Below are 26,603 nucleotides of genomic sequence, written 5' to 3' on the forward strand. Positions count from 1 at the left end.
ACATACATGGTCCAAATCTATAGTGTACAGTATACCATACATAAATAATTCCAGGACTTCAAATAGGAAAAGTTACTAAACCTCAAGATGGCAGAAATACAGAAAATTTCTCTTACAACCTGTTCTGTTCCTACCAGAATAAGAAAGTCAATTAAAAAAAAATAATAAAAATCACATTTAAAATCTGTGAACCTGCAAAATGCAGTAACTAGTGACTCTTAATTATTTATTAACACATAAAAATACTAGATATGATTATACTCACAGACCTTGGGGGATTTTCCTCCCTTGTGAAGGAGGAAGACACCCATTTAAAGCAACGAAAAATTGTTAACAAATTTATTTAATAACGTCTTTTTATTAATATCAATGTGAAAGGCAATAAAATCTGTGTTTACATTGGTAGAACATTCATAGTAACAACTACTCAAACTGTACTGAAGAACATTTTTGGGACAGATGGTCCCATAGCAGCCTTGGAATAGAATTAATGCTCCAAACAAAGTAAAGGTGGTACTAGAATGTGACCACAACTTTAAGGACATGGGGTTTTTTTTGGGTCTTTCAGCAAGGTATTGTCAAATGGGTGCTTATAAAAAGCGAATTATAAATCCATTTTTTCAACTTGTCATACCATCATCACTCTATTTGCATCTCTGCATCAAAAACTACCTTGCTAATTCATAATGGTATATATCCTGGACATGGTGCTCGGAGTATTTACTAGCCTGGAAGTCTCTTCCAAGTGAGCGGCCAGCAGTGGTTCCTTCTGTGCTGGTGGCCATGCTCTGTGCCAGGCCGCCCTCGGGTCAGGTAATGGCTGACTAATGCAATCAGATTCCCCTGAGGCACGTGAATGCGAGACACACGAAGAGGCTGTGGGTGGACGCAAGCTGAACGATACCCAGAACACAAAAGTCATAGGATCTTTTCGTGGAGCACCAACCACTGTCCCTTGACAAAATGACGACAGATAAACTATGGTTATCAGACGCTTTCTCAAAGTAAGTGAAGTGAACCTATTACATCAAGGAAGACAACTGGCAGTATTTGTTGCCAACGACAAAGTTTGAGCTTTTAAGTGAAACTTAGAACTCTGGAAAACTTAATCCTCCATGATCAAGACTTCCCAATAAGGATTTTTCTGACAAGATATACCTGATATTTAAAAATGTGATTAAAAATACTTTATAATGAAATATTTGGAAGACCCAAATAACTCAGGGAGCCACTATTTTCCAAATGGGTAAAAGCTATTCAACAGTCCAATGGACTTTATTACCAGAATCCAGAAAGTTCAGATTGCACATTGCAACTAACCTTTAAGAAAGTACCACTTACACAGAGCTGGTGTAGTATCAAAGAAGAACATTCGCAACAATCTGAAGAAACTATTAAAATACTTGTATCTCCACTTTCCAACCACATATCTATGTGAGGCCACATTTTCTTCATATACCTCAACCAAACAACATATCGCCAGAGACTAAATACAGAAGCAGGTATGAGAGCCCTGATGTCTTCTATTAAGCCAGACATTAAAGAAATTTTTTAAATGCAAAACATTATGCGGCGCCTGGCTGGCTTTCAGTAGTGTGTGAGCTCGAGTCCCATGCTGGGTACAGTAGAGGTTGCTAAAAAAAATTAAATAAAAACTTTAAAAAAAAAATGTAAAGCAATGTCATTTTTCTCAAAGCACTTCCTGAAAAAGGCAGTTTTCATAAAAATGTGTTATTTATATTAAGTAATGAGTACTATTTTACAACAAATTAATAAATATCTTAAAATTAGTTTTTATTCCTAATTAAATAAATGCCCATAGTGTAACAAAAGCTCTTTGGGGCCCTCAATAACTTATAAGAGTATTAAAGGGGTGCTGAGACCAAAAAGTTTGATGAATCACTGGCTTAGAAGATAAGAGACTACATGGTTAGAAGTAAGGCTGGACAGATAAACTGGGGTCAGAGTACAAAGGCCACTGCATGCTGAAGTAAGGAGTCTGGACTTGGTCTTGAGGGCAATGGGGAGACGTAAGGATGTATCCCCATACTACAGAAAGAAAATAGGTCAGCGTCGGAAGAATAAAAGCGTGGACACTGCTTAGCAGTTACAGCGAACCCAGCGGCCTCTGCTCCTCCCTGCTATTACGTGCGGCCTTGTGGTGTGGGGACTTGACTCCAGATCCAGGGGTGGGCAGAAGCTGGCTGGCCCAAGCCAGTTTTGATCTGTTATCAGCGGTTGGTTCAGGGATGGGCAGCTCTCTGACACGTCTCCAGCAATCCCTGCCTCCTGGTATTCACAGCCCGGTGTAATGCCCTCTCCCCTTGAGTGTGGGCTGGACCTTTTGACTTGCTTCTAATGAACAGGATGAGGAAAAAGTGATGGGAATCAGAGATTAGATTACGAAGGACTGGCTTTGGTCTTGCTAGCATGCTCTCCGTTGCCGATGAAACTAGCCGCCATGATGGAGCTGCCTTAGGGAGATGCTCACATGTCAAGGAACCTAGGGGGCCTCTGGCCAAAGATAGTGAGGAACTAAATCCTGCCAACAACTACTGAGTGAGCTTGGAAGAGGACCAACCCCCAGCTGAGCCTCAAAATGATTTGAGCCCCTGCTAACACCTTAATTGCAGCTTTGGAGAGACCCAGAGATGGAGGACTCAACAAGTTTCACCTGATCCATGGGAAATGCCAGATGATAAATGAATTTTAAGCCACTGTGTCTGGAGGTAATTTGTTACATGGCAGTAAATGATACAGCAGGCCCAAGCCAATCAGTGCACAGTATTCCTGTCATAAAGATTAGTAACCTCTACTTCATAGCCCCATGAATCAAGAAGGGAAGCTCCAAGTGTTCTGGAGCCTGCCCTTTTCTGCTTCATGCTTCGAACTGTCAGGAGTGAAGATGTTGTCAGAGAGCCTCTGGAAGTAAAGGGGACCCCAGAACTCGGTGGGTTCCTCGTAAGAACCTCTTCTCTCCTTCCTTCACCAATACTTATAACCTCAACACCATCTGCCTCGAGACTATCAAACCTCTTATCCTCATGGCCTTTTACTTATTGCAGTTACCACAGATGGGCTCCTGAGCACCTGTCACTTCCTAGACTCTCATCCCCAGTCAGCTCTGTCCCTGTTAGTTTTTGACCTCATCTCTTAAACTCTCCTGCGCCCACCCAGATTCCTTGATCTCCTCCACTAGGCCCTTTGGAAATCAGTCAGCCACTAGCAAATCTCCCATATTCCCAACTTGCATTTCTCGGATATTCTGCCCCCTATTTGTTCTAACGGAAACCTGGTTCTCCCTGGGGATTGTGCTGTTGCTTCTCCTGCAGCCTTCACGTGGTAGCTCTTTTCTCTGCCACGGCTCTTATACGACCGGCCCAGAGGTGGGGAAGGTGTCCTTCCTGATCGTCACCACTGTTTCTAAGCTGTTCCTCCTCTCTTCTGTGCTCTCGCCCGACCACCCAATCCTCCCAGCTTTGAACCTCAGTACTGTGAACTTCCACCCCTCTTGCCTGCAGTCACCTCCAGACCCCCTGGGTTACACTGTCATTCAATATCATAACGATTGGGAAGTCTCTCCATGTAGGCTGTCGTTCCAAAACTCTGACCTCTCAGTGCCTTGATTTTCTCTCCTCCAGAGATCTTGTCCTCCACCCTACCTCAGTCACTCATCCCCCATGGCTAGTTCTTAGGCAAGTGTTTCTCAACCCCTGGGAGTACAGGAATCCCCCACAGATCTGCGGTTTCACTTTCTTTGGTCAACTGTGATCAGGAAGCAGACGATCTTCCTTCTGACTTTCCTCCATCGGAAGGTCGACAGTAGCCTACGTCACAGGGGCTTCATCATTCCCCTCACTTCATAGGCATTCTGTCATTGCCCTTCATCAATCACAGCATACTGAGGTATTTTGAGAGCGGTCACTTTCACTTAACTTCTGTTACAGAATACTGTTACAGTTGTTCTATTTTATTATGAGCTGCTGTTGTTAACCTCTTACGGTGCCTAACTTACACCTGAAGCTGTATCACAGGTGCGTACGTACCGGTGAAAACAGAGTATATACGGGGTTCGTACTACCCACAGTTTCAGGCATCTCCTGGGGGGTCTGGGACTGTATCTCCTGCAGATAAGGGGGGACAAGTGCATTTGCAAACATGGTTTTAAGTCACTGTTTTGGGGGCAAAGTTATGGAAGCATTTTTGGCTGTCATGAGAACTTGGGGGCTGTCTGGTATTTTACGGGCAGGCATCAGGGGAACTGTGCCATGGACGGTGCTCACCCAGTGAAATGTCCCACTCAAGTACCCGCACCACCTGCGGGACAGCAGCAACCACCACAACTCTTCCATGATCTGATGAAACGTCCCACTCTGCCATCACCACTTGTCTCCAGCTATCTCTCTTTAGCTAGGATGCCACCTCCAATAATTCTTTGATACTAAAAATCCTCTGACCCACTCCTTTCCTCATGCCCTTTTTTCCCTCCTTCCAAACATATTTTGGGTTCAATGATCCATCACTGTAACTCCTCCCTTCCTTGCACCAAATCCATTTCCTGCCTCTATCCCCCTTCCCTGTACTCTGGGCAAACCCCACTTCTAGTTACATTCAATTCCCGGACTTTCTGTAGTTACACAGTTGAATACGCCCGGAGAGGGTCACACACCCATCCCGACAACCGTTCTCACTTTAAATCATGACCACTAACCACAAGTGAGCCCTCACTGCTGCCTGGCATCCCACTTCATTTCCCAAGTCTACTCATTCTTCTCTTCTTCTAAGTGACTACTTTGCCCCATTTCCTCTCTCTCTAAACTTCCAACACTTCTTCCCATTATCACTCTCAAATGCTGACCTCGCTTCCTAAGAAAACAGAAGCAATCAGATGAGAACTTTTGCAAGCTCTCACCCTAACTACCCACTTACCTGCCTTCCCTCCCACTTCAGCGGGTGAACCAAGGGAATCCTTCCAGATGTGCCCTGGATATTAAGCCTCCTTGTCTTCTGAAGAGCACTGCTTTGGCAATTCTTTCCTACATTATCATTTTGTGATCATCCCTCATGTGAATCATTCTTACCAGCACATGGGCTGTAAATTCTCCCATCAAGAAAAAAAGCCCCTCTTGACTTTCTATCTTGGACCATGGCTATTAAGTATCTGAAAAGAAGTTTAAGATTTGTCTACTAGCCCTACGAGGCATCGGGACTCATTATATGCTGCTGTAACTAATAAAAGTATGGTACTGACCAAAGGAACATTAACAGAGAACCCAGAGAGCGAGCCATGGCTGTGACAGATGACACTGCAGGTCAGAGAGGAAAAGAGGAACAATTTAATAAATGGTGCTCGTTCCCATGGTTACGCTGTGGGTAAAAAGGCAACAGGATCCTACCACATATTATACCCCAAAATCAATTCCAGATGGATTAAATGTTAAAAACAAAACTTTACAAATTTAAAAGGAAATGCAGGAGACTATCTTTCCGATCTTGGGAAAGGGATAGGTTTCTTAAACAAGACAGAAGAATGCTAACCATAGGGTGGGAGGATGGGTTAGCCTGGTGATGGGTATTAAAGAGGGCACGTTCTGCATGGAGCACTGGGTGTTATATGCAAATAATGAATCATGGAACACTACATCAAAAACTAATGATGTAATGTATGGTGATTAACATAACATAATAAAAAAAATGCTAACCATAAGAAAAGTCTGAGACATTTGATTACAATAGAGAAAGTCTGTTCACCAAAAGGTATAAAAAAATCAGACAAGCTACAAATGTGGAGAAGATATGTACAATGCACATGCCCAACCATACTAGTTAGAATCCAGAATATGTAAAGGAGTCCTATAAATCAGTAACCAAAAATAATCCAATAGGAGAATGGGCAAAAATACAAAATCAAGAAGATGCCCAGAAGAAACATGGGTAGTAGATAAACATGTGAAAAGAAGCTCAACCTCACTATTAATCAAAGAAATGCAATTAAGACTGTAATTTACACTCATGATTACAGGCAAAAAGTCTGACAATGACACGTCAGTCACAGGAAATCCGTACGCTGGTGGTGGGAGTGTGAACTGGCCCAGATACTTAGGGATGTCCTTCAGCATTCTCTTATGAAGTTAGAAACCATGAGCTCATGAGCTGGCATGGCCAGTTCTCGTGTACATACCCTAAAGAACCTCTTGCATATGTGCACAGAGAGGTGAATAGGAGGATGTTCACAGCAATGCAGTTAGTTCATAATTGCAAAAAGCTGGAAACAACCGACATGCCCATCCAGAGGAGACTGAATCAAGTGTGGTGTATTCATAAGGCTGAGTCTTACATAGCAGTGGAGAGTTAACAAGCTACTCTGTGCACAACCATGTGAGGGACTCCTGGAAGCAAACTAGTAAGTGAATGTCACTGCTGTTTAAAAAGCTCAAAAATGAACAAAATTAAACAATGTATTATTTAATTATATACCTGTATGTTAGATACGAACTAAAATTTTGAAAAGGAAACAAAGTAATACACTAGTGATAAGATGGGACAAGGGAAGAATATGTAATTAGATGCAAGTTAGTGTTCTGTTTTAGTTTTTGGGTTGAGTGGTAGGGTCAATGATACTCTTTAGAATATGTTTATTATTTTATATTTATATTACATATACATTCTTTTGTATATGACAAATATATTGTTAAAAATGGGTTAAAGGGGCACCTGGGTGGTTAAACGTCTGCCTTCGGCTCAGGTCATGATCCCAGGGTCCTGGGATCAAGCCCCATGTCAGGCTCCCGCCTTGGCGGGGAGTCTGCTTCTCCCTCTCCCTCTGACTCTCCCCCTGCTCATGCTCCGTCTTTCTGTCTCAAATAAATAAAATCTTAAAAAAAAAATGGGTTAAAAATAAAAGGATCTGACTTTCAACAGAGTGGGTCTAGAGAGAATATACCTCAACATAATAAAGGCCATATATGAAAAACCCACAGCTCATTAATACCCAATGGTGAAAAACGGAGAGCTGTTCCTCTAAGATCAGGAATAAGACAAGGATGTCCATTCTCGCCATTTTTACTCAATGTAGTACTGATGTCCTAGCCATAGCAATTGGACAAGAAAAAAAAGGCATCCAAACTGGTAAGGAAGAAGTAAATCAGTCACTGTCTACAGATGACATGATATAACAGATAGAAAACCCTAAAGATTCCACCAAAAAAACTGTTAGAATAAATGAATTCAGTGAAGTTGTAAGATACAAAATTAATATACAGAAATCTGTTGTTTCTACATACTAATAATGAAGTAGCAGAAAGAAATTTAGAAAACAATTCCATTTATAATTACACCAGAAAGAATAAAAAAGAATACCTAGGAATAAACCTAACCAAGTTCGTGACAGACCTATACTCTGAAAACAATAAATCATTGATGAAAGAAATTGAAGATGACACCAATGGAAAGATATTCCATGCTCACAGATTGGAAGAACAAATATTCTCAAAATGTCCACACTATCCAGAGCAATCCACAGATGCAAGGCAATCCCTATCAAATACCAAAGCATTCTTCACAGAACTAGAACAAATAAATATTAACATGTGTATGGAACCATAAAAGATCCTGAATAGCCAAAGCAATCTTGAGAAAGAAGAACAAAGCTGGAGGTATCACAATCCCAGACTTCAAGATATACTACAAAGCTACATTAATCAAAGAGTATGGTACTGGCACCAAAAGATACACACACACACACACACACACACACACACACACACTGGAATATTACTTAGCCATAAAAAGAATGAGATCTTGCCATCTGTGACAACATGGATGGATCTAGTGAGTATTATGCTAAGTGAATTAAGTCAGACAAAGACAAATACCATTGATTTCACTTATATGTGGAATCTAAACAGAATCAGACCCATAAATACGGAGAACAAACTGATGGTTGCTGGAGGGGAGGGGAGTCAGGGAACGGGCAAAATGGGTGAAGGGGAGTGGGAGGTCCAGGCTTCCAGGTATGGGATGAATAAGTCACGGGACAAGGCACAGCAGGGAATATAGTGAATGGTATTGTAATAGTGCTGTGTGGTGACAGGTAGTGGTTACACGTGTGGTGAGCGCAGCGTTAAGTACAGACTTGTCAAATCACTATGTTGTACACTCGAAACTAACACAACATTGTGTGTCAACTATACTTCAACTTAAAGAATGACTGAATGAATACATGAATGGCTCTCAGGCTCCTGCTTTACATACAGGCTCTTACCAGCTATGTGACCCTGGGCCAATCTTTCCAGCCGCAGTTTCCCCAGGTACAAAATGGAGAGAACACCTCCACCTATGTCTTGGGAGTTGCGTGGGGATTAAATGAGACAATGCACAGACAGCATTCAGCACAGTATGCGGCATACAGTAAAGATGTTAGCCTTCACTCCGAGTCTGCAGCTGTTGCTTACTTCCAACAGCAACTCTTTTCTCAAGTGTGTTCAAGGTATCTGAGTTGAAATGGTTTCATTAACCATTAGAAAAATGGGTCTACAATGCAGGAGATACAGAGTTGGAAGTCATCAGTAATATATTAATAGTTGAAACCATGAGAGTGGATAAGATGGACACAGGGAAAGCTTTCAGAATAGTAGTATGCCAAGACAGATGGAAGGAAGGAGCTCTAGAAAGAGACTGAGAAGGAACTGGATGCAGAAGCAGAAGAGACTGGTGACCTGGAGGCAAAGTCAGGAGAGAAGGTGGCTAGTGGCATTAAATGCTGCACAGGTAAAATAAAGACTAAAGACAACCCTGGATTTGGCAATAAGAGGATCGCCACGGACCTTTACAAGAGCAGTTTCTGTGAAATGGTAAAGAAGCAACGAGAGTGCAATGGAGGAAGGCATGCGGAGGTGAGGGAATGGACACTGGAGGAAAGAGAACTCTTTCAGGAAGTTTAGAGATGAAGAGAAAAGTGAAAAGAGTGGGATATGTGGGGGGAAGGGAGGCCTGACACTATTTCTAGGCAGAGGGAAAAGAAGATAAAGGTAGAGGATGACAGGTGACCACTGACTGGGTGAGGCCTTGGAGGAAGGAGGAGGAGACGATACTCTGGACCCTGGTAACAGAAAGGTGCAGAATAATGCTTCTCAGACTTTAATATGCATATGAGTGACCTGGGGGGGGTGGTGGTTAATTAAAATGACTCTGATTCGGAAGGCCTGGAGTCAGGCCTAGAATTCTACATCTCTAACAAGCTTGCAGGTGATACTGATGCTACTTGCCCACAGATCACACTCTGAGCAGTACGGGTGTAGACCATCTCTTCCTCTGTCACAGAAAGGCAGACAGAAGGGAGTCATAAAGGGAGACAAGTTGTGAGTGTTTTGCTGTATGCACATTGAAGCCAGCTGGCATGAAGACAGCAGGTGGGATAAAAAGAAAATCAAACGAGTCAGGTACTCAAGCCTTTGGTGACTGTTAACAGGACGGTTCCCAGGAGGACTACCAGCAAAGGTAACGATAGAGGACTCTTTACTGGAAAGAGGTCAAGAGAAGAACGACACGTAGAGGACAGAGTAAAGCTGAGTGGCTAAGAGGGATAAGGGAACAATCAGAATCATAAATGGGGAGTAATTTTGGATAAGTGCATGAAGGAGGAGTTGAGAGGTAAACAGTACTGACAAGAATAGTCAAGCACTCAGCTGAAACCAGAATCTCAAAGAAGAATAATAATAATGTATTTCGTGGATTACTGTTTCAAAATGATTTGCCACTATCCAATTAGTCTTCATAGAGAAAAGACTAACAGAAAATGCCCGGGGGCAAAATGTGCCTTCACGAACACTTTTAAGTTAACAGAGGTTAACAAAAGTTAAGATCAAAGACATCCAGATGGCCAACAGACGCATGAAAAAAATGCTCAACACCTCTCATCATCAGGGAAATGCATATCAAAACCACAGTGAGATATCACTGCGGACCTGTCAGAATGGCTAGAATAAAAAAGGTAAGAAGTAACAAGTGTTGGCAAGGATGTGGAAAAAAGGAAACCGTTGTGCACTGTTGGTGGGAATGTTTACAAACTGGTGCAGCCACTGTGGAAAATAGTATGGAGGGCCCTTAAAAAGTTAGAAATAGTGGCAATTCCACTTCTGGGTATTTATCTGAAGAAAATGAAAACACCAATTTAAAGAGATACATGCATCCCTATGTTCACTGCATTATTTACAACAGCCAAGATATGGAAGCAGCCCAAGTATCCATTGATAGATGAATGAATAAAGATGTGGTGTATATGTACAACAGAATATTACTCAGCTGTAAAAAAGAATGAGATCTCACCATCTGTGACAACATGAATGGACCTAGACGGTATTATGGTAAGTGAAACAAGTCAAACAGAAAGACAAATACCATACGATTTCATTTGTACGTGGAATCTAAAAACCAAAACAAAACAAACAAAACAAAACAAAACACAGAGTCCCAGATATAGGAGACAGACTTTGGTTACCACCAGAGGGAGGGGTTGAGGAGTGGGCGAAGTGGGTGAACTAGGTGAAGAGGACTGAGAGGTACAAACTTCCAGTTATACAAGTCAGTCACAGGGATGCAAAGTCCAGCATAGGGAATAGAGACAATAATATCGGAGTAACTTTGTATGATGATGGACTGGAACCAGACTATCACAGTGAACATTTAGTAATGTCTATAGATACGGACTCACTGTTGTGCACCAGAAAGTCATACAATACTGTACGTCAACTACACTTTAAAATAGAGTTAACAAAATTCAAAGTGGACAAGTCTTCCCCTTCTGTACTTTAAATACCAGTCTTCACGTATTGTTGGAATACCTAAATGTTTAAAGTCCCTGTGGGTACATTAAAGTACAAACTGCTTCTAGGAAAGAAGCCGCAGTATGAAATCCCCTACTTTGAATGGCACGTGCCGTCTTATGATAAAAGAAATACAGCTGTAAAATTTTGAGATGGCATTTCATAATTTCAGTATTTCACACCGTCCTTTTTAAAAGACTGTCAAGTTGTTGTAGTCCGTTTAAAAAAGAAGAGACCAGGGGAGGGGGGTCGGGGGATGGGTTAGCCCGGTGATGGGGATTCAAGAGGGCACATATTGCATGGAGCTCTGGGTGCTAAACGCAATGAATCATGGAACACTACATCAAAAACTAATGATGTAACGTGTGGTGATTAACATAACATCATAATAAAAAAAAATTTAAAAAAAAAATAAAAAAGGAGAGACCTGTTGCTAGAGTCCAAACTGAGAGGCAGGTGCACTGCCCCCCGTTTGTCTTGTGTTCTCAGACCCTGGGCAGCCGATCATTCACCCCGGCGCTGTGCGGGCCCTCCCATGAGGCTGCGAGCCTCCCTCCGTGTGCTAGGACAGGGTTTACTGGCGCTGGCTCTGAAGCACCATGGCTTCCAGGTTAGAAGGTGAGTGTGACCGCACACCGTCCTTACCCCTTCACTGGTTTTCTGCAAGTCTGAAGTCGTGTTCCGTGTGTCATTGCCAGCGTCTCCGCCCTCAGAGCTGCTTTTGTTTTCCTCTTCTTTGCAGTCCTTGTCATCTTCATCTCCTGGAGATTTCCGGGACTGTTTAGAGGATTTCTAAACGTTCGGACAAGTTAAAAATTATAGTCAAGAGTACAACTCCAATGCACAAGTGTAAGTAAGAAACGCAGAAGTGGTTGACCTACATCCAGTCATGGCGCTCGCCGCAGGACAGACCAGTACAAGGGGGCGGTGTGTGGAGGCTGGGCCAGGCGACCTGGGACAGACCGAGCCACCTCACTGGGCCTCAGTGTAACCAGCTGGAAAAGGAGGTACAGGTGTACTCGATGACCTGTTCGTTCTTTCCAGCAGCACAATGTTAAAAGCAGAAAAGAAAGAGTCATGTCCCCAGAGCACTGCCAACGGGTGAATGATAGCTGGGTGGACAGCACGGCACCACCTTAGGAGGCTACAGAGCTACAAGGCTTCCCCAGCATCTCACGGTAGAAACTCAGGTCCAGAGAGTGAGGTGAATTATCTAAGATAACAGATGAATATTCATGTTAAGGTACCTGTTGAAGCTCTTTGGTTAAGAGCAGACAACATTTATATCACCATGTGATAGAAACGAACTTTAATCTTTTAAATTACGGATGGTTTTTGAAGGGCCCGAGGGAACCAGCCCTTTTTTCTTATCACCTTGCCTTTGAAATCAAGATGAACTCTAGGGAAGATGAAAATAGAGTTCTAGTTTACAGCCAGAGTTGTTTTGCAGAACAGCATTAAAATGATCAAAAGCCGGCCCTGCTGTGCAAGAAAGTAAAATGTACCATTTCACTAACATGTCCTCTCAGGAATTTTAAGAATCTTTAAGCACATGGCAAATAAGAGCTGAGGCAAAACTGATTTAGCCATGTCACTTCTGGTCTTCCAGAAATGAACTAGCAAATTGGAGCTTCCTCAGACAATCAATATTTTAAATACAACTTGCAAAGAGAAAATATCTTCTAGCTATGTGACAGAGCATGTAATTACATTGCTTCTATTTTACTTAACTGAAACCACCAACCAAGCTCAAAATGTCAGTTTAAAAAATGAGGTCATCTTTACTTTTTACAGGATGGAAAAGCAGAGATTTAATCATCCAAATGTGGAATGTCTACAGTCAAAGCTAACATCAAGTATGACAATACAAAAAGCATACTACTTTTTGTTTTTCTAGTAAATACAGTATAATTATTGAAATGTAGTAAATGCTTTATGTAGTAATTCTCAAATAATAGTCTCTGGCCTACAGTTCTTAGAGGTAATAATACACAACTCCCTAAAGTTCACGATGCTCACCAAGGATCCTAACGAGCAACCCCACAGTGACATATCTGTAAGTACCATAGTCTGGCACGTGGACCAGAATTAGGGCACTACTGAAGTTCTGCTCAAGAGTCACATTCAGTACTTAAAGAAATCTGGCTGCCCAGCGAGATTTGGTAACCCCGCAAAGCTCTTACTGTGCTGCAAACTCAAGATCACGGCAATTCTTGTGATTCTGGAAAAGGACCCTCCATCTGTTTCAGCACTGTAGTCTTGAATTGGTTGTGTGTCTAATTGTTGCCACCTTTGTTTTTTGTAACTAAGATGACTAGTGGTTTAGCATCATCACCAGTTTACTGTCTTGTGAGGCTCTCTGGTTTGCCCTACTTTATACAGTAAGTAACATGCGTGCAAAATATTCTGACCTGTAATTTTCCAGTATCTGTTATGGCTCAGATATGAATCATCCATATACTTACTGCCAAAGAGATACACACATAACTTCCTTCAAATCTGCTTTTTGACTGAGATGTAGTTAAAAGTTTGTGAACCATTGGTTTTCAGTGGCAAAGGAAGACTATTCAACCTTAAGAAATAGGTGTAAAAAAGATCACCATATTCAACAAAAAGGAAACATCTGGGAAGCCAAGGAGAAAGGAGATTATGTCAGGAAAGTGCTTCTCTACATGTGGTTCCCAGATCAACAGCATCAACCTTACCTGAAAATTTAATTCTCGGACCCCACACCCAAAGCCTACTCAAACAGAAATTCAGGCAGTGATGCTTAGCGATGTGTGTTTTAACAAGCTCTCTGATGCGTATGTAAGTTTGAGAACCACTGTGCTAAGTTTCTCAGTCAATATTAAAAATTAAAAATCATTTATGTGTGGGGCACCTGGGTGGCTCAGTTGTTAAGCGTCTGCCTTTGGCTCAGGTCATGATCCCAGGGTCCTGGGATCGAGCCCCGCATTGGGCTCCCTGCTCAGTGGGAGGCCTGCTTCTCCCTCTCCCACTCCCCCTGCTTGTGTTCCTGCTCTCGCTATCTCTCTCTCTGTCAAATAAATAAATGGAATCTTTTAAAAAAAAATCATTTATGCATTTCCAAAGTTTTTGTGTTTGTGCATAATTTGTCTTGACAATAAATAAAACAGTAAAAAGTCAAAGAAATTTAAAAATCATGGTTCTTAAGTGATCATGGAAGTTGTGATCTTGAAGGAAAAGAAGAAAAAAAAGATGATCCCTTAATCTAAAATAGATAAACCTTAGTAAGTAAAGTTTGTCTTTACCCCTTCACTGCTTTAAATTATATATCCACATCAGGTCTGAGCCCCATGACTTCCGGTCTTCACAACAAACGAGGAAATAATGACGTTGAAAAGCTGCATATCCACAATCAAATGCCTCAGATACCTCAGGTAGCTTAGGTAATTCAAAAGGGTACAACACATTATACAGCTCAGCAGGAAATCATAAATTAAAAATATCAACTGAATTGGGTATTTAAATGAAATCCAAAATACTAAAAAAAAAATTCAGCTTAAAAAAATGCATTGAAAGATACAGTCTGACGACGAAAATTCCAATTACTTTGTTGTGATTTGCAAACTTTATCCCCATCCAAGGCAGATACCGTGTTTTTCATTGGGTGCACGGGAAGTAATGTGTAATCATACAATTTCACCTGTATGCTAGTTGGGTGGATTTTATAGATCGTAAAATAAAATGCTGATAATCCAATCAACTCCTGGTGCTTGGTTTTTAAGGAGTTGCCTAAGTCTGTCCAGCCACTAAATACCAGAATCTAAAGGGAAGTAATTTATCCAAGTATTCAATCATGTGACAGACCAATTATAGTGAAACCTGTACCAATTTCTGGTCTTCAAAGATCTATTTATCTTGCCCATCTTTCTAAAGGTGAACAATTTTCACAATCTCATAGTCTGTTCAACTGCATGTCTGAATTACTGTATGAAAAACCTAGACTTTCAATGTGTAAATCTAGGATCATGTCACTCCTCTGTTTAAAGCCTTCAATAAATTACCATCACATTGGGAATAAATCCAAATTCCTTAATGTGGCACCCAAGTCTCCATCACTGAGCCTTTGTCTGCCTCTCCCTTTTGGTCATGATCCCCAACAATGCTTGTCTTCTTTCAATTCAGGACATGCCAGACCCTTTCTGCCTCGGATCTTGGCTGCTCTGCCCCACCCAGCCCTCCTCCCCTGCTCTTTCTTCAGCCCTCGGTATAAACTTTGCCTCTTTAGAAAAGCCTGGCCACCCTATCTGAACCACATGCTCTTCCCACTCATTGCCTTCAGAGCCCCCTCATAATTTATATTTATTATTCACACAGTCTTTAAAGCAGAAAGACAGATTAAGAGTACATCTATTGACATAGACTTGTCCTGAATGGTACTGAGTCTCCTATATTCCTAAATTCTTCAGAGCTCATTTGGAGGTTCTTGTAGGAGGCATACCTACTCTTGTACCCTTGATGAAAGAACAGTCCTTCTCCAACTGAGAAGTGGTATTTTCAGTGCCAGATCAGCTCTGAAGATGCCCTCACATCTAAGGTTACCTGTCCTATTCCCCTTGGCTATCTTACGGTCTCTAGAGGCAGAGGTCCACAGAACTAGGATACTTCTGTGCGCCCAAGGAATGAATTAAGAATAATCTAAAACCTTAATGAACATGCATATAACATTAATAACAATGGAAAAGGTTCTCAGTCACCTTTGAAGTGTAGGACTTTTTCCGTTTTGAGCCCGCTTTTTCATTCTTTCTTTTGCCTTTTCCATCTTCTTCTACTCTATCCCCTTCCTCCTCACTGCTTGCATCTGCAGTATTCCCGCCTTCTCCCTCAGTTTCTGAGGAGCTCTGCTGCTGAATTGCCTAGGAAATAGCAAGATATTGGCTAATTACATTTTTGAAAAACATAGCAAAGAATACAGACTGTGAAAAGAATCATTCTATTTTAATCTGAAAGGGTTCAGCTTACTCTTAAAATTTTCAAAATAAAGGACTGTCAACTTCAATTTTCCAGTGACCACTTGATTTGAACCCTCTTGAGTAACAGAATTACATTTAATCCAAAATGTTACTGGAGTTAAAAAGAATTCTGATTTCAAATAGATGGAGGGTAACTACTAGTACAAAGGACATGTAAGAAAGACCCCAAAGAGAGTTAAAAACCAAAGAAATGAGATCTAACAATGAAGCAAACCATTACCTGGTACCCAGTAAACTTCACTCCCGGGTTATTCTCTATTTCCCACAATCCTTCATTAAATCCTTTCCGTTTGTTTGACTTTCCAAACTTGTCTTTGTATTCCTTATATGGAAAAAGGTCTTTCGGACCTAAAAATGCACTGCAGAGATATATTAGAAATAGAATTGACACTTTGACCTTCAAATATAAGCTATTTTTAATATCAATATCAACTAAGGTATCACAGCATATTTTAGTAAACAAACTAAAAGTATATATAAACCCTCTGAGTTGGGCACATATCATAAAATAGTTTACATATATATGGAGCGCCTGGGTGGCTCAGTCGGTTAAACGTCTGACTTTGGCTCAAGTCATGATCTCAGGGTCCGGGGATGGAGCCCTGTTGGGCTCATGCACTCAGTGGGGAGTCTGCTTCTTCCTCTCCCTCTCTCTCTGACACTCCCCGCTCGTACTCTTGCTCGCTCTCTAATAAAATCTTAAAAAAAGTTTATACATATGCTTCTAGGCAGGAAAACTGGATAGCTGGCTATATAAGCCAGCAACTCTAGACTGTGGTACTTTTATTTTACTTTTAAATTACCAATTTATTTTTTTGTTTTAAAACTGACTTTTAGTTACACACATAGTGTTAAAGATGTCCAAACGTTGACCACTTAAATCATCATCTTAAACTAAGACTTACTTATGTTAACCTTCCATTGGTAAGGTTTTGTGAGATTTATAGTAAAAATATAAACACTGGATTACAAAAGTGATTTTAACTCTATATATCACATTAGTATATTTATTCACTATTATTTCTATAAATTAAAAAATCGTATTAGTGATTAATGAGGCACAAATAAGAAAAAAATCAGATATAGCAAATAGAATGTTATGCAATTTAAACTTTATCCTAATTTAATCATAACCAGAAAAAGGAAATGAGTTCGAGTAAATCCTGGGACTGGCTAAAAGATCTGAGCATTCAAACTAGAGTCTCTTCAGCATTATCACCTATAACATATTAACCTGGTGAATGAGATGGTAGAGGCCCACACCCTGGCTGACACCCAAGAAGCTTACATTTCAAACTAAGAGTCACAGATCCTTCCATTTGACAAATCTGACGGAACATCTATAACGTGTCAGGCACTGCTGAGGTGTGGCGAATTCTGTAGGGAACCCACGGACAACTATCTCTACCCTCATGGAGCACACATTCTAGGAGTGCGAATAGGGTTTGGACAAACACAGAGAAGAAAAAACACAGTACTGTGTGCTAACATAAATAAAGCAGAGAAGGGGATGGCAAGACTGGGGGTGGATCTGGTTATTTAAGATCTACTGATCATGGAAGGCCTCCCTGAGAGAGGAGCATCGAAACAGCACAGGAGGTGAGGAAGCAGACCATGCAGTCTCCGGGGGGAGAGGGCAGCAGACCCAGGGAAGAGCGAGTACAACAGGCCCCGAGGTGGGGGTGCCTGCTGTGTTGAAGAAACGAAGAGGCCAGCGTGCCTAGAGTGACAGCAGGATGAGAGGAGGTCAGAGAGGGGACCGGGAGGTGCAGATTATGTGGGGCCTTGAAGGTTGCTACTGAGGCTCAGAGACAGACGGGCAACCATGAAAGGTTTGAGAAGAGAAGTGACAATCTGTGTTTTAATAGGATCCTTCTAGCTGCTGTGCTGGAAACAGACTGAGGAAGTGGGCACTACGGTAGAAGCAGGGAGACAAATCAGCCCACCACAGGGATGGTGGTGACTCGGACCAGGGTGTGCGCGGTGCAATGGGTGAGGGGCTGCTGGATTCTGAATTCACGCTCAAGAAAGAGCCAACGTGACTGTCAATGGGCTGGAGATGGCGTGTGGGAGAAAGGAAGGAGGTGAGGCTGTCTCCAAGGTGTCAGGCTGAGAAATGAGAAGAACAGAGGTGGCACTTACTGAACTGAAAGATTTTTGAGAGAACCAGACTTGAAGGTGAAAAGCTCAGTTTGAGATGTTAAGTTTGAAACCCTGGTTTGACATCCAAGTGAGGAGGTCAAGTAGGCAGTTGGAGAGGTAATTCTGGAACTCAGGGGAAAGGTCTGAGCTGGAGATATAAAAGCTCTGGGACTGTGAGGTAACAGTTTACTGTTAATCTTCATAAATTCCATTTTCTGGGCAACCTTCTCGGGTTCCCTCCCTCTTCAGGAGCTTTGTACTATCGCTTGATGCTATTGCTCAATAAACTTTGCTTCCCACCAAAATATATATATTTTTATACATATATATTTATATATATATACACACACACATATATATTTAAATTCCATTTTCTGACTGGGTCTTAGTACTGATTCCTCATTGCCTAGCTGATCAAAAACTTCAAGTTGATAAAAATACCTGCGGAAGCTTTCTGAGCCCAACCACCAAAACTCCCTTGACCTTTAATTGCTTGGTCAACATGATTCTCTCATTGAATCCAGACATAATTTATTAGGTTACTGGACATTTTAATCAAAGGCATGTCACTGTCTTGCATGACAAATGGAACATGAGAAAGAAATGGACTTTGGGTATGTCCATTTTACTTTTCGAAAAGTTTGTCACGCGGTATTAGACTATGGTTTTTGACCTTTCTCCAGCATTTGACTCTGCGTGTAGGAATTAACTATGGGCTAAGCTGCTGAGGCTCCCACCAGTTACTGCTGCTAACCAGAGCTTGCCTGTACTTTACTGAGGCAGGGTTAATGGTTCAAATGGCCATGGCAGCCGCTGCCAAAAACAAGAGCCCTGAATGTACTGTTCTAAAACAACGTATTTTTGATACATAACCTTGTTCTTTCCTAGATTATAGAAAGATATTTCCTCAAATCAAATTTCCTCCCAATTGGTTAACTTTCCTGCATGTTTCACAAATCTTAAAGTGTAGGCCAAGAAATAAAATTGTTCAAAGCTCCATGCTCTAAGGATATTATTTTTTTTTCTCCTGGCCAAGGCTGCCTTGAAAAGTGTCCAGGCTAAAACAGCTGGGGTGGTAATATGGAGCAGAAGAATTTGGGGGCTCCAATGACCTATCTGTCTGGGCATTAGAGTAAATTCAAGTCGATGTTCTGAGGAAAATTCTAGTCTGCGTGGGGGTGCTCCTCTGGCTGACCTGCACACAGCTTTCTTGCTAAGTTCCTCACCTTTCATATATTTTTTCTCCCTTTCATTTATTTCATTTTAATTTAATTAAATTTTAATTCATCCATTCAGCTATTATTTTAAACACTTACCATGTTTAAGCACTGTGTCCACAGGAGTAAGCAACCCCTACATGATCTCTGCCTCCACAGAGAGGCTGAACTTTAGGTACCTGCCCAGGCATACAGTCTCAGGTTCAGGGACACCCAATACCTAAGAAACGCTCTGCTGAAACAAACTTATGGCAGGTTTTGTGAAATTCATTTTCCTCTAGATGTTTCAAAATCTACCTTTGGATGATCAAACCAGCAAAAAACCCACATATGGACGATATTATACTGCTCCGTGGTAGAACTGGGTTTACTGAATTGAGCCTTGGAATGATGCCATTGGCTTCTATTAAGGATGCTGTAAAAAACAGCTCTGTGAAACCCTTCACACTGTTCGCTGAAATGATCCTGTTACGTTCACCAGCAATATACCAAGTGGAAACTCTTTAGTTATGTAGCGCTTTCAGGAATGCCTAGAAAATGTTTAGTAAGTAAGTAAAAGTGACCACATAATGTTGTAAATGGTTGATTTGTCCTATATACTGGAAATGTGATAATCTTGTTTATTAAATCCTGCCTGGTTCCAGGAATACAATCCAATCATTTGGAAATAGGTCCTAGACAAAAAGCACAATAATGATATAGATGTAAACTGGAGACAGGAATGGGGCAAATAGAAACATATGTATCACAAAGCCCTTTGCACTTGTTACAGATAAAACATGTCCAAGCTTTCTAGCGATCTCTATGGAGGAAAACATGGTGCATAGTATGTACACAGTGTCTATCAGATAACAACAAAAGAAAATAAAACCAACTTTCTGAAAGAAACAATTATTTCTCACATGAAGCCAAGAAATAAATATGTCTTAGGGGCCTTCTGTCTCCTGGCTAGCTCGCTTTCTTTTTTTTATTTTTTTTAAAGATTTTATTTATTTTTATTTAGAAAGAGAGAGAACATGAGTTGGGGGAGGGACAGAGGGAGATGGAAAGAGACTCTCTAGCAGGCTCCGCGGTGAGCATGGAGCCCAATGCAGGGCTCGATCTCATGACCCTGAGATCACGACCTAAGCTGAAATCAAGAGGTGGACCACTCAACCAACTGAACCACCCAGGCGCCCTGTGGCTAGCTCTTTCCAGATAAAAATGAAGAAAATGTCAGACAGGCAGAGACTGCAAGCTAAGAAAAAGTTCACGCCTGGCTCTACTCTTTCAAATGAACACAAGGGAGGATCCTATATTTGAAGAGTTGTAAAATTTCATGACAGTTTGTAGCTTTCCCCCACACATGCAATTCCTTTTTTTTTTTTTTTTTAAGATTTTATTTATTTATTTGACAGAGAGAGAGAGAAAGACAGCGAGAGAGGGAACACAAGCAGGGGAAGTGGGAGAGGGAGAAGCAGGCTTCCCGCTGAGCAAAGAGCCTGATGCGGGGCTCGATCCCAGGACCCTGGAATCATGACTTGAGCCAAAGGCAGACGCTTAATGACTGAGCCACCCAGGCACCCCCACACATGCAATTCCTATTCCATTTATGTCCTTGCTTGATTGACCATACACATTTTTACTGTGTACTCCTTCCAATTGTTTCCCCATTAAGAGTTGCCCAGCTAGAGGATATGTTTCCCAATTCCTGACAGCAGCATGTGGCCAAATGACTGAGTTCTTGCCACTGCAATGAGTGTGAGTGTAAGTGATACATGCAACTTCCTTGTTATTTCCGTACAAAGAAGTTACCTGCTCTTCATGTTTTCTCTTTCTTTCCCCCTTTCCCTCTACCTGGAAGATGCACAGATGCTGCTGAGCCCCGTTTTGTTTGTTTGTTTGTTTTTAAGTAAGCAGACAAGAGCAACACTCCTGGAAATGGCAGGACAATGTGACAGAAGGAACCTGGGTCCCTAGAGCAGAGTAGTCTACCCACCTTGATCTACCTGCCTATCTCTGGATTGTTTCAAAAGAAAGAAAGAATTTTCTATATTATTTGAGACACTGTATTTTCAGGTTCCGTTATTCAGTAGTTTAGCCTGTAGTCTAACCAATACAATTTTAAAACCTTATTAAGTTGGTATGTTTGCTTCAGGGTTCAACAAATTGAAAAGAACCCGAGACAACATAACTTTGTTGTATGAAATATAAATGAAGTTTCTCTAGAAAGGAAATATATAAGAGCAACAAAAGAAATTACTGGGAGTGGTAAGGAGACTACCCTTTTGTGTCCTAAAGGAGATTCTGGGTGATGTCCAACATTTACACAGAAATAACATTCAAAAGCAAAATGAGTGAAAAATCTTCACATTAAGAAAAATACATTATTAAGCTTGGTAATTTTATATAATTGTGATCCTTTTAATAACATATAAAATGTCATAGATCAGGTATAAACATTGTAGTCTAGTAGATCCAAATTAGAGCTGCTGAAGCTTTAAGCTGTTTTGTTGACTTACGTTTCATGGGTGCCAAAAAAGAAGATAGGATACTTGTTTGCTGGGGGCTTCACAGCTCCCTCTGGGAGTTCATCAATCTGTTAAAGATAAATTTAGTTATTAAATATTCAGTTAAATCATGTAAAATAGCATAAACATGATATAAACATTATTCTGATAACTTCAAAATAAAATTATTCTAATCAAAATCCCAATAATTTTTTTTTTGAACTTTACAAATGATTCCAAAGTTCATATCTGGCCCACCACATGGAGAGTAACACTGTAAATTGATTATAACCATTATGATAATACATAATCAGGAGCCAAAACTACTCATTTCCTTTGACTCAACAGAATTACTGCTAGGAATCTGTCCTAGTGAAATAATTAAAAAGAGTATCAAGAACAAAAAAACCCAAAAAGATGCACTTTTTGGAGATGACAGTGAATTTTTATACACACACACACACACCCAGAAACATGTGTTGCACGATAGAGATTATAGAAAATTAACTCAATGCAATATTATATTGTCATTAAAAATTATCAACTCTTGCCTAGACTACTGCAAGTTTCTCTCTCCACCCATTTAAGCTAGAATTACCTTTATTTTATTTTATTTTTTAAGTAGGCTCCACCCTAGCGTGGAGCCCAACATGGGGCCTGAACTCATGACCCTGAGATCAAGACCTGAGCAGAGATCAAGAGTCTGACGCCCAACTGACTGAGCCACCCAGGAGCCCCAGAAATTACCATTTATTTATTTATTTTAATATTTTATGTCTTTATTTGTCAGAGGGACAGAGAGAGAGCACAAGCAGGGGGAGTGGCAGGCAGAAGGAGAGGGAGAAGCAGGCTCCCCACTGAGCAAGGAGCCCAATGTGGGACTCAATCCCTGAAGTCAGGACCTGAGCTGAAGGCAGACGCTTAACCAACTGAGCCACCCAGGTGTCCCTAGAATTACCTTTTAAAACAAACATTTGATTATCTCACTTTCTTGCTTCAAATCCTTCTATAGCTTCTCACTGCTTAGAGCATTCTTATCTGTGCATATGAAACCTCTGGAACTTTAAAAAAAATATACTTCAGGGGCACCTGGGTGGCTCAGTTTGGTTAAGCGTCTGCCTTCTGCTCAGGTCATGATCCCAGGGTCCTGGGATCGAGCCCCGCAGGGAGCCAGCTTCTCCCTCTACCTCTGCCTGCAGCTCCCCCCATTTGTGCTCTCTGTCAAATAAATTAATAAAATCTTAAAAAAAAACCATACACACGCACATACACACTTCAGTCCTCCCCCAAAGACCTACAGATTCTTTTTTTTTTTTTTTAAAGATTTTATTTATTTATTTGTCAGAGAGAGAGACAGAGCACAAGCAGGGAGAACGGCAGAGGGAGAAGCAGGCTCCCCGCTGAGCAGGGAGCCCGATGTGGGACTCGATCCCAGGACCCTGGGATCATGACCTGAGCCGAAGGCAGCCGCTTAACCGACTGAGCCACCCAGGCATCCCAGACCTACAGATTCTTATGTATAGCTGGGGTTGAGAAACTCTAATAAGATAAAGTTGAAATTCCTTAGTTATATAGTTATATATTCATAATTCCTTACAGTGTTTCAGGAAATGGTCCTTGACTCACAAATCTCCATCTGCAGCCCCAGCCTTTCCTTTGAACTCCTATAATTCTGACCGGATTATGTTGAACTGCAGGTGTGAAATTGCCGATGTCTACAAACCACTTCCATTTACAGGCCCTCCAAGCAGCTTAAGTTGAAAAGGCTACAAAGAGGAGAAGGGGCACACCTGCAACTCAGAGAGCAAGAGGCAGGGCATGGTAGCCCGTCTCCTGAGGAGCTGTGCAGGCCCCCTTCACTCACACACAGCAGCAGCCTGGGGAGGACACCATCCATCACACGCTCCCTTGCAACCAAGGGAAGTCTGTGTCAGAGCAGACACTGTGTGCAGAGGAAAGATGAACTTCGAGTCTGAATGTGTAAAGTCCTGCTTCTGATCTAAACTGAGACATCAAAGGTATCACCTCATTCATCTCTTGGGGCCTTGACTTTCCCATCTGTAAAATGAGATGGCTGCACGTGGCCTCTCAATTTCAAGTCCTGAAATACCACGGCTTGTCTTAAAATGAACTAATGTCCCCTGAATCTGTTTTTGTTTTCTATCTTAATTATTGGTATAGTCTGTTACTAAGAAACCTTCATCTTTTTATTATTTCCTCAAGCCCCATATTCAGTTTTTCACCTAATTCTCCAGTTCAGCTCCAGACATGTCTCTTAAATTGATCACCATTCCCATGAGTAAATTTAGTTCCCTAAACAAGTTCTCATGATCTTTCAACAAGGCCACTATAGCGGGCTTTTGAAGTATCTCCTTTTCTCCAGGCTTTTTCCCATTACATTCACTATTACCCTACAAAGACAGTTTAAAATGAGTAATTTAATTTGAATCAATTCACTAAACAGTCAATAATGTGTGTATGATAATATATGGTAAAAATCACAACATAAAAATGTCCATCTTAACCATTTTTACATGTACAGTTCAGTAGTAACAATATTCACATTATTGTGAAACAGATCTCCAGAAGGTGAATAACTACATTTTTAATGGCCAAAAAATAGAACTTAAATGGAAATGCATGTTAAGTATGTGGTGGGCATACCATTTGACAAAACACCACTGTCATGTTTTTGTCACTCTTATAAGTGAAAGTAAACAATTTAAAAAGAAATCTTTTAAAATTATCTTTCCAACAAAAATACAACTTTTGGTTAAACTCTTCTGCTATAATGTTACACAAGTAATATCTACTGTATAAGTCGTAAAGTGATGGCCCTTGGGCCATTTCTGACCTGAAGATAAGTTTTGTTTGGCCGATACAGTGTTTTTTGTTTTAAACTGAATTAGTTATGAACACTTTAAAACAGGAAGATTCACATTAAAATCCAGATTAGTCGCTTCTGTGAAAAAAATATTAAAGACAGGGATAAATAAGCATTCCCACAAGGTAACAATTCACCAACATTTTCAACAGTTGCCACCTTTAGACAAAGTATGTGCCCTCAAGTACGTTACACGCCCACCACGCTCTAGATAATGTTATAAATGCCTGTGTTCTTATTTATATTGCTTACCCGGCCCCTGAAACATATAAGTTTGTGTCCCTATAATAAATACCATCAAAAATAGTATAACTGGCCTTACCACCATGCTGTTCCCCCCCCTACCCCAAAAAAGGGGTTAAATAATGTGTTGAGACATGTACTCACTGCATTTTATTGAGTCTTTGTTTTTAACTCTTTTGAAAATTAGACTTTGGCAATTTTGGAATAGATACATCTTCCTGAATCTATTAAAAAATGTACCTTCCAGGGGTGCCTGGGTGGCTCAGTCCTTAGGCGTCTGCCTTTGGCTCAGGTCATGGTCCCGGGGTCCTGGGATCGAGCCCCACATCGGGCTCCCTGCTCAGCGGGAAGCCTGCTTCTCCCTCTCCCACTCCCCCTGCTTGTGTTCCCTCTCTCGCTGTGTCTCTCTCTGTCAAATAAATAAATAAAATCTTAAAAAAAAAAATGTACCTCCCACTGTTTCTGGCTCCTACAGTGAAGAGCAAGTGGCAACAGAACTTTATCTTCAGAGTTTGTTTTTCTCTACTGTTTGTTTTCCTGACTTTGTACTTTGTATTTTTACTTTTGTTTCTGGTTCTGGGCTATGTTTGGTTCTGACTCTGGTTTGCACACAGCCAAATGTTATTCCCCATTACAGGATGACGGTGACCTCTTGTCTTTGGGTATGACATGGCAAAAATCTGGTATATCAGTGTTTTAGTTTGTAGAAGAATGTCTTGCTTCTATTAGAAAGAAGAAAAGCCCTTTGGAGACCTAGATCAGTGAATGTGTGTATTCTGTGTTTCCTTTAACCTGTACCTGAAGTTTTAGACCTGAAGCCATAAGCTCTCTATGTGTTTGTACTTGACAGTACAAACCCCTCCTTTACCCCTCCCCTTTTGTGATTTTGAAACATTTTTCTACTTCGGGAAAGGGTCTTAACAAATTAGATGTAATTTTCTTAAAATAAAAGAGCTCTTTTTATTGGCTTATAGATACTAATATGACTTACAAAAATTTGATATAAAGGAAAAAATATATAAAAACATACATATTTATATATATATAAGGTTTCTTTATATACTTGCATATAATATAAAGGAATATAAAAATCTAATATAAACCTAAGAATCCTCAGGAAAAAAAAATGAATGCATAGTAATTTAAATATGGTAGCCTTGGGCGCCTGGGTGGCTCAGTTGGTTAAGCGACTGCCTTTGGCTCAGGTCATGATCCTGGAGTCCCGGGATCGAGTCCCGCATCAGGCTCCCTGCTCAGCAGGGAGTCTGCTTCTCCCTCTGACCCTCCTCCCTCTCATGCTCTCTGTCTCTCATTCTCTCTCGCAAATAAATAAAATCTTAAAAATAAATAAATAAATAAATAAATATGGTAGCCTTATTGTTCTCGATTTATTTGTCTGCTTTGAACATTATAGAGACACTCAGGGGATGTCAGTTGGAGACCAAGCCTCTATCCCTTGGAGTCTACAAGTCTATAGCCCTATGAGAGGGGGGCAACCTCTTATTTCCTAGAAAACCTCAGAGTTTCATCCCTAGACCTTCACCATTAGTGTTACCTGGGGACTCATTAGAAATGCTAGTTCTCAGTCCAGAACCCTGACCAACTGACGTAGACACCTTGAGAGTTAAGCCCAAGAATCAATGTTTTAAGAAGCCTCCAGCTGATTTTGAATTACATTATAAGATGTTCCATCCTCTTGCTGTGGTTCCTGTGGGTGGATTGCCTTCATTTCTTGTGATTAATATGAGTCTCAATATATATGCAGGATTTTTGCACGGAGATTGCAAAAATGCACCAATGCAGGATTG

General features: G+C 41.0%; 1 protein-coding gene across 1 annotated transcript in view; it reads right to left on the reverse strand.

Annotated features, from left to right (window-relative positions):
• HDGFL3 (HDGF like 3) overlaps nt 1–21,760 on the reverse strand; it is a gene marked incomplete at its 5' end in the record, with an annotated part of 27,376 nt that extends 5,616 nt beyond the window's left edge. Inside the window, 4 exons of the mRNA XM_081831892.1 lie at nt 11,469–11,615; nt 15,545–15,703; nt 16,041–16,179; nt 21,681–21,760. Of these exons, the coding sequence (XP_081688018.1) occupies nt 11,469–11,615; nt 15,545–15,703; nt 16,041–16,179; nt 21,681–21,760 (525 nt within the window). The remainder of the gene's footprint in view (nt 1–11,468; nt 11,616–15,544; nt 15,704–16,040; nt 16,180–21,680) is intronic.
• Between the last annotated feature and the right edge of the window lie 4,843 nt (nt 21,761–26,603).

The sequence above is a fragment of the Leptonychotes weddellii genome, chromosome 9 (genome assembly GCF_054177405.1).
Source record: "Leptonychotes weddellii isolate Sample4059 chromosome 9, ASM5417740v2, whole genome shotgun sequence".
Taxonomy (NCBI): domain Eukaryota; kingdom Metazoa; phylum Chordata; class Mammalia; order Carnivora; family Phocidae; genus Leptonychotes; species Leptonychotes weddellii.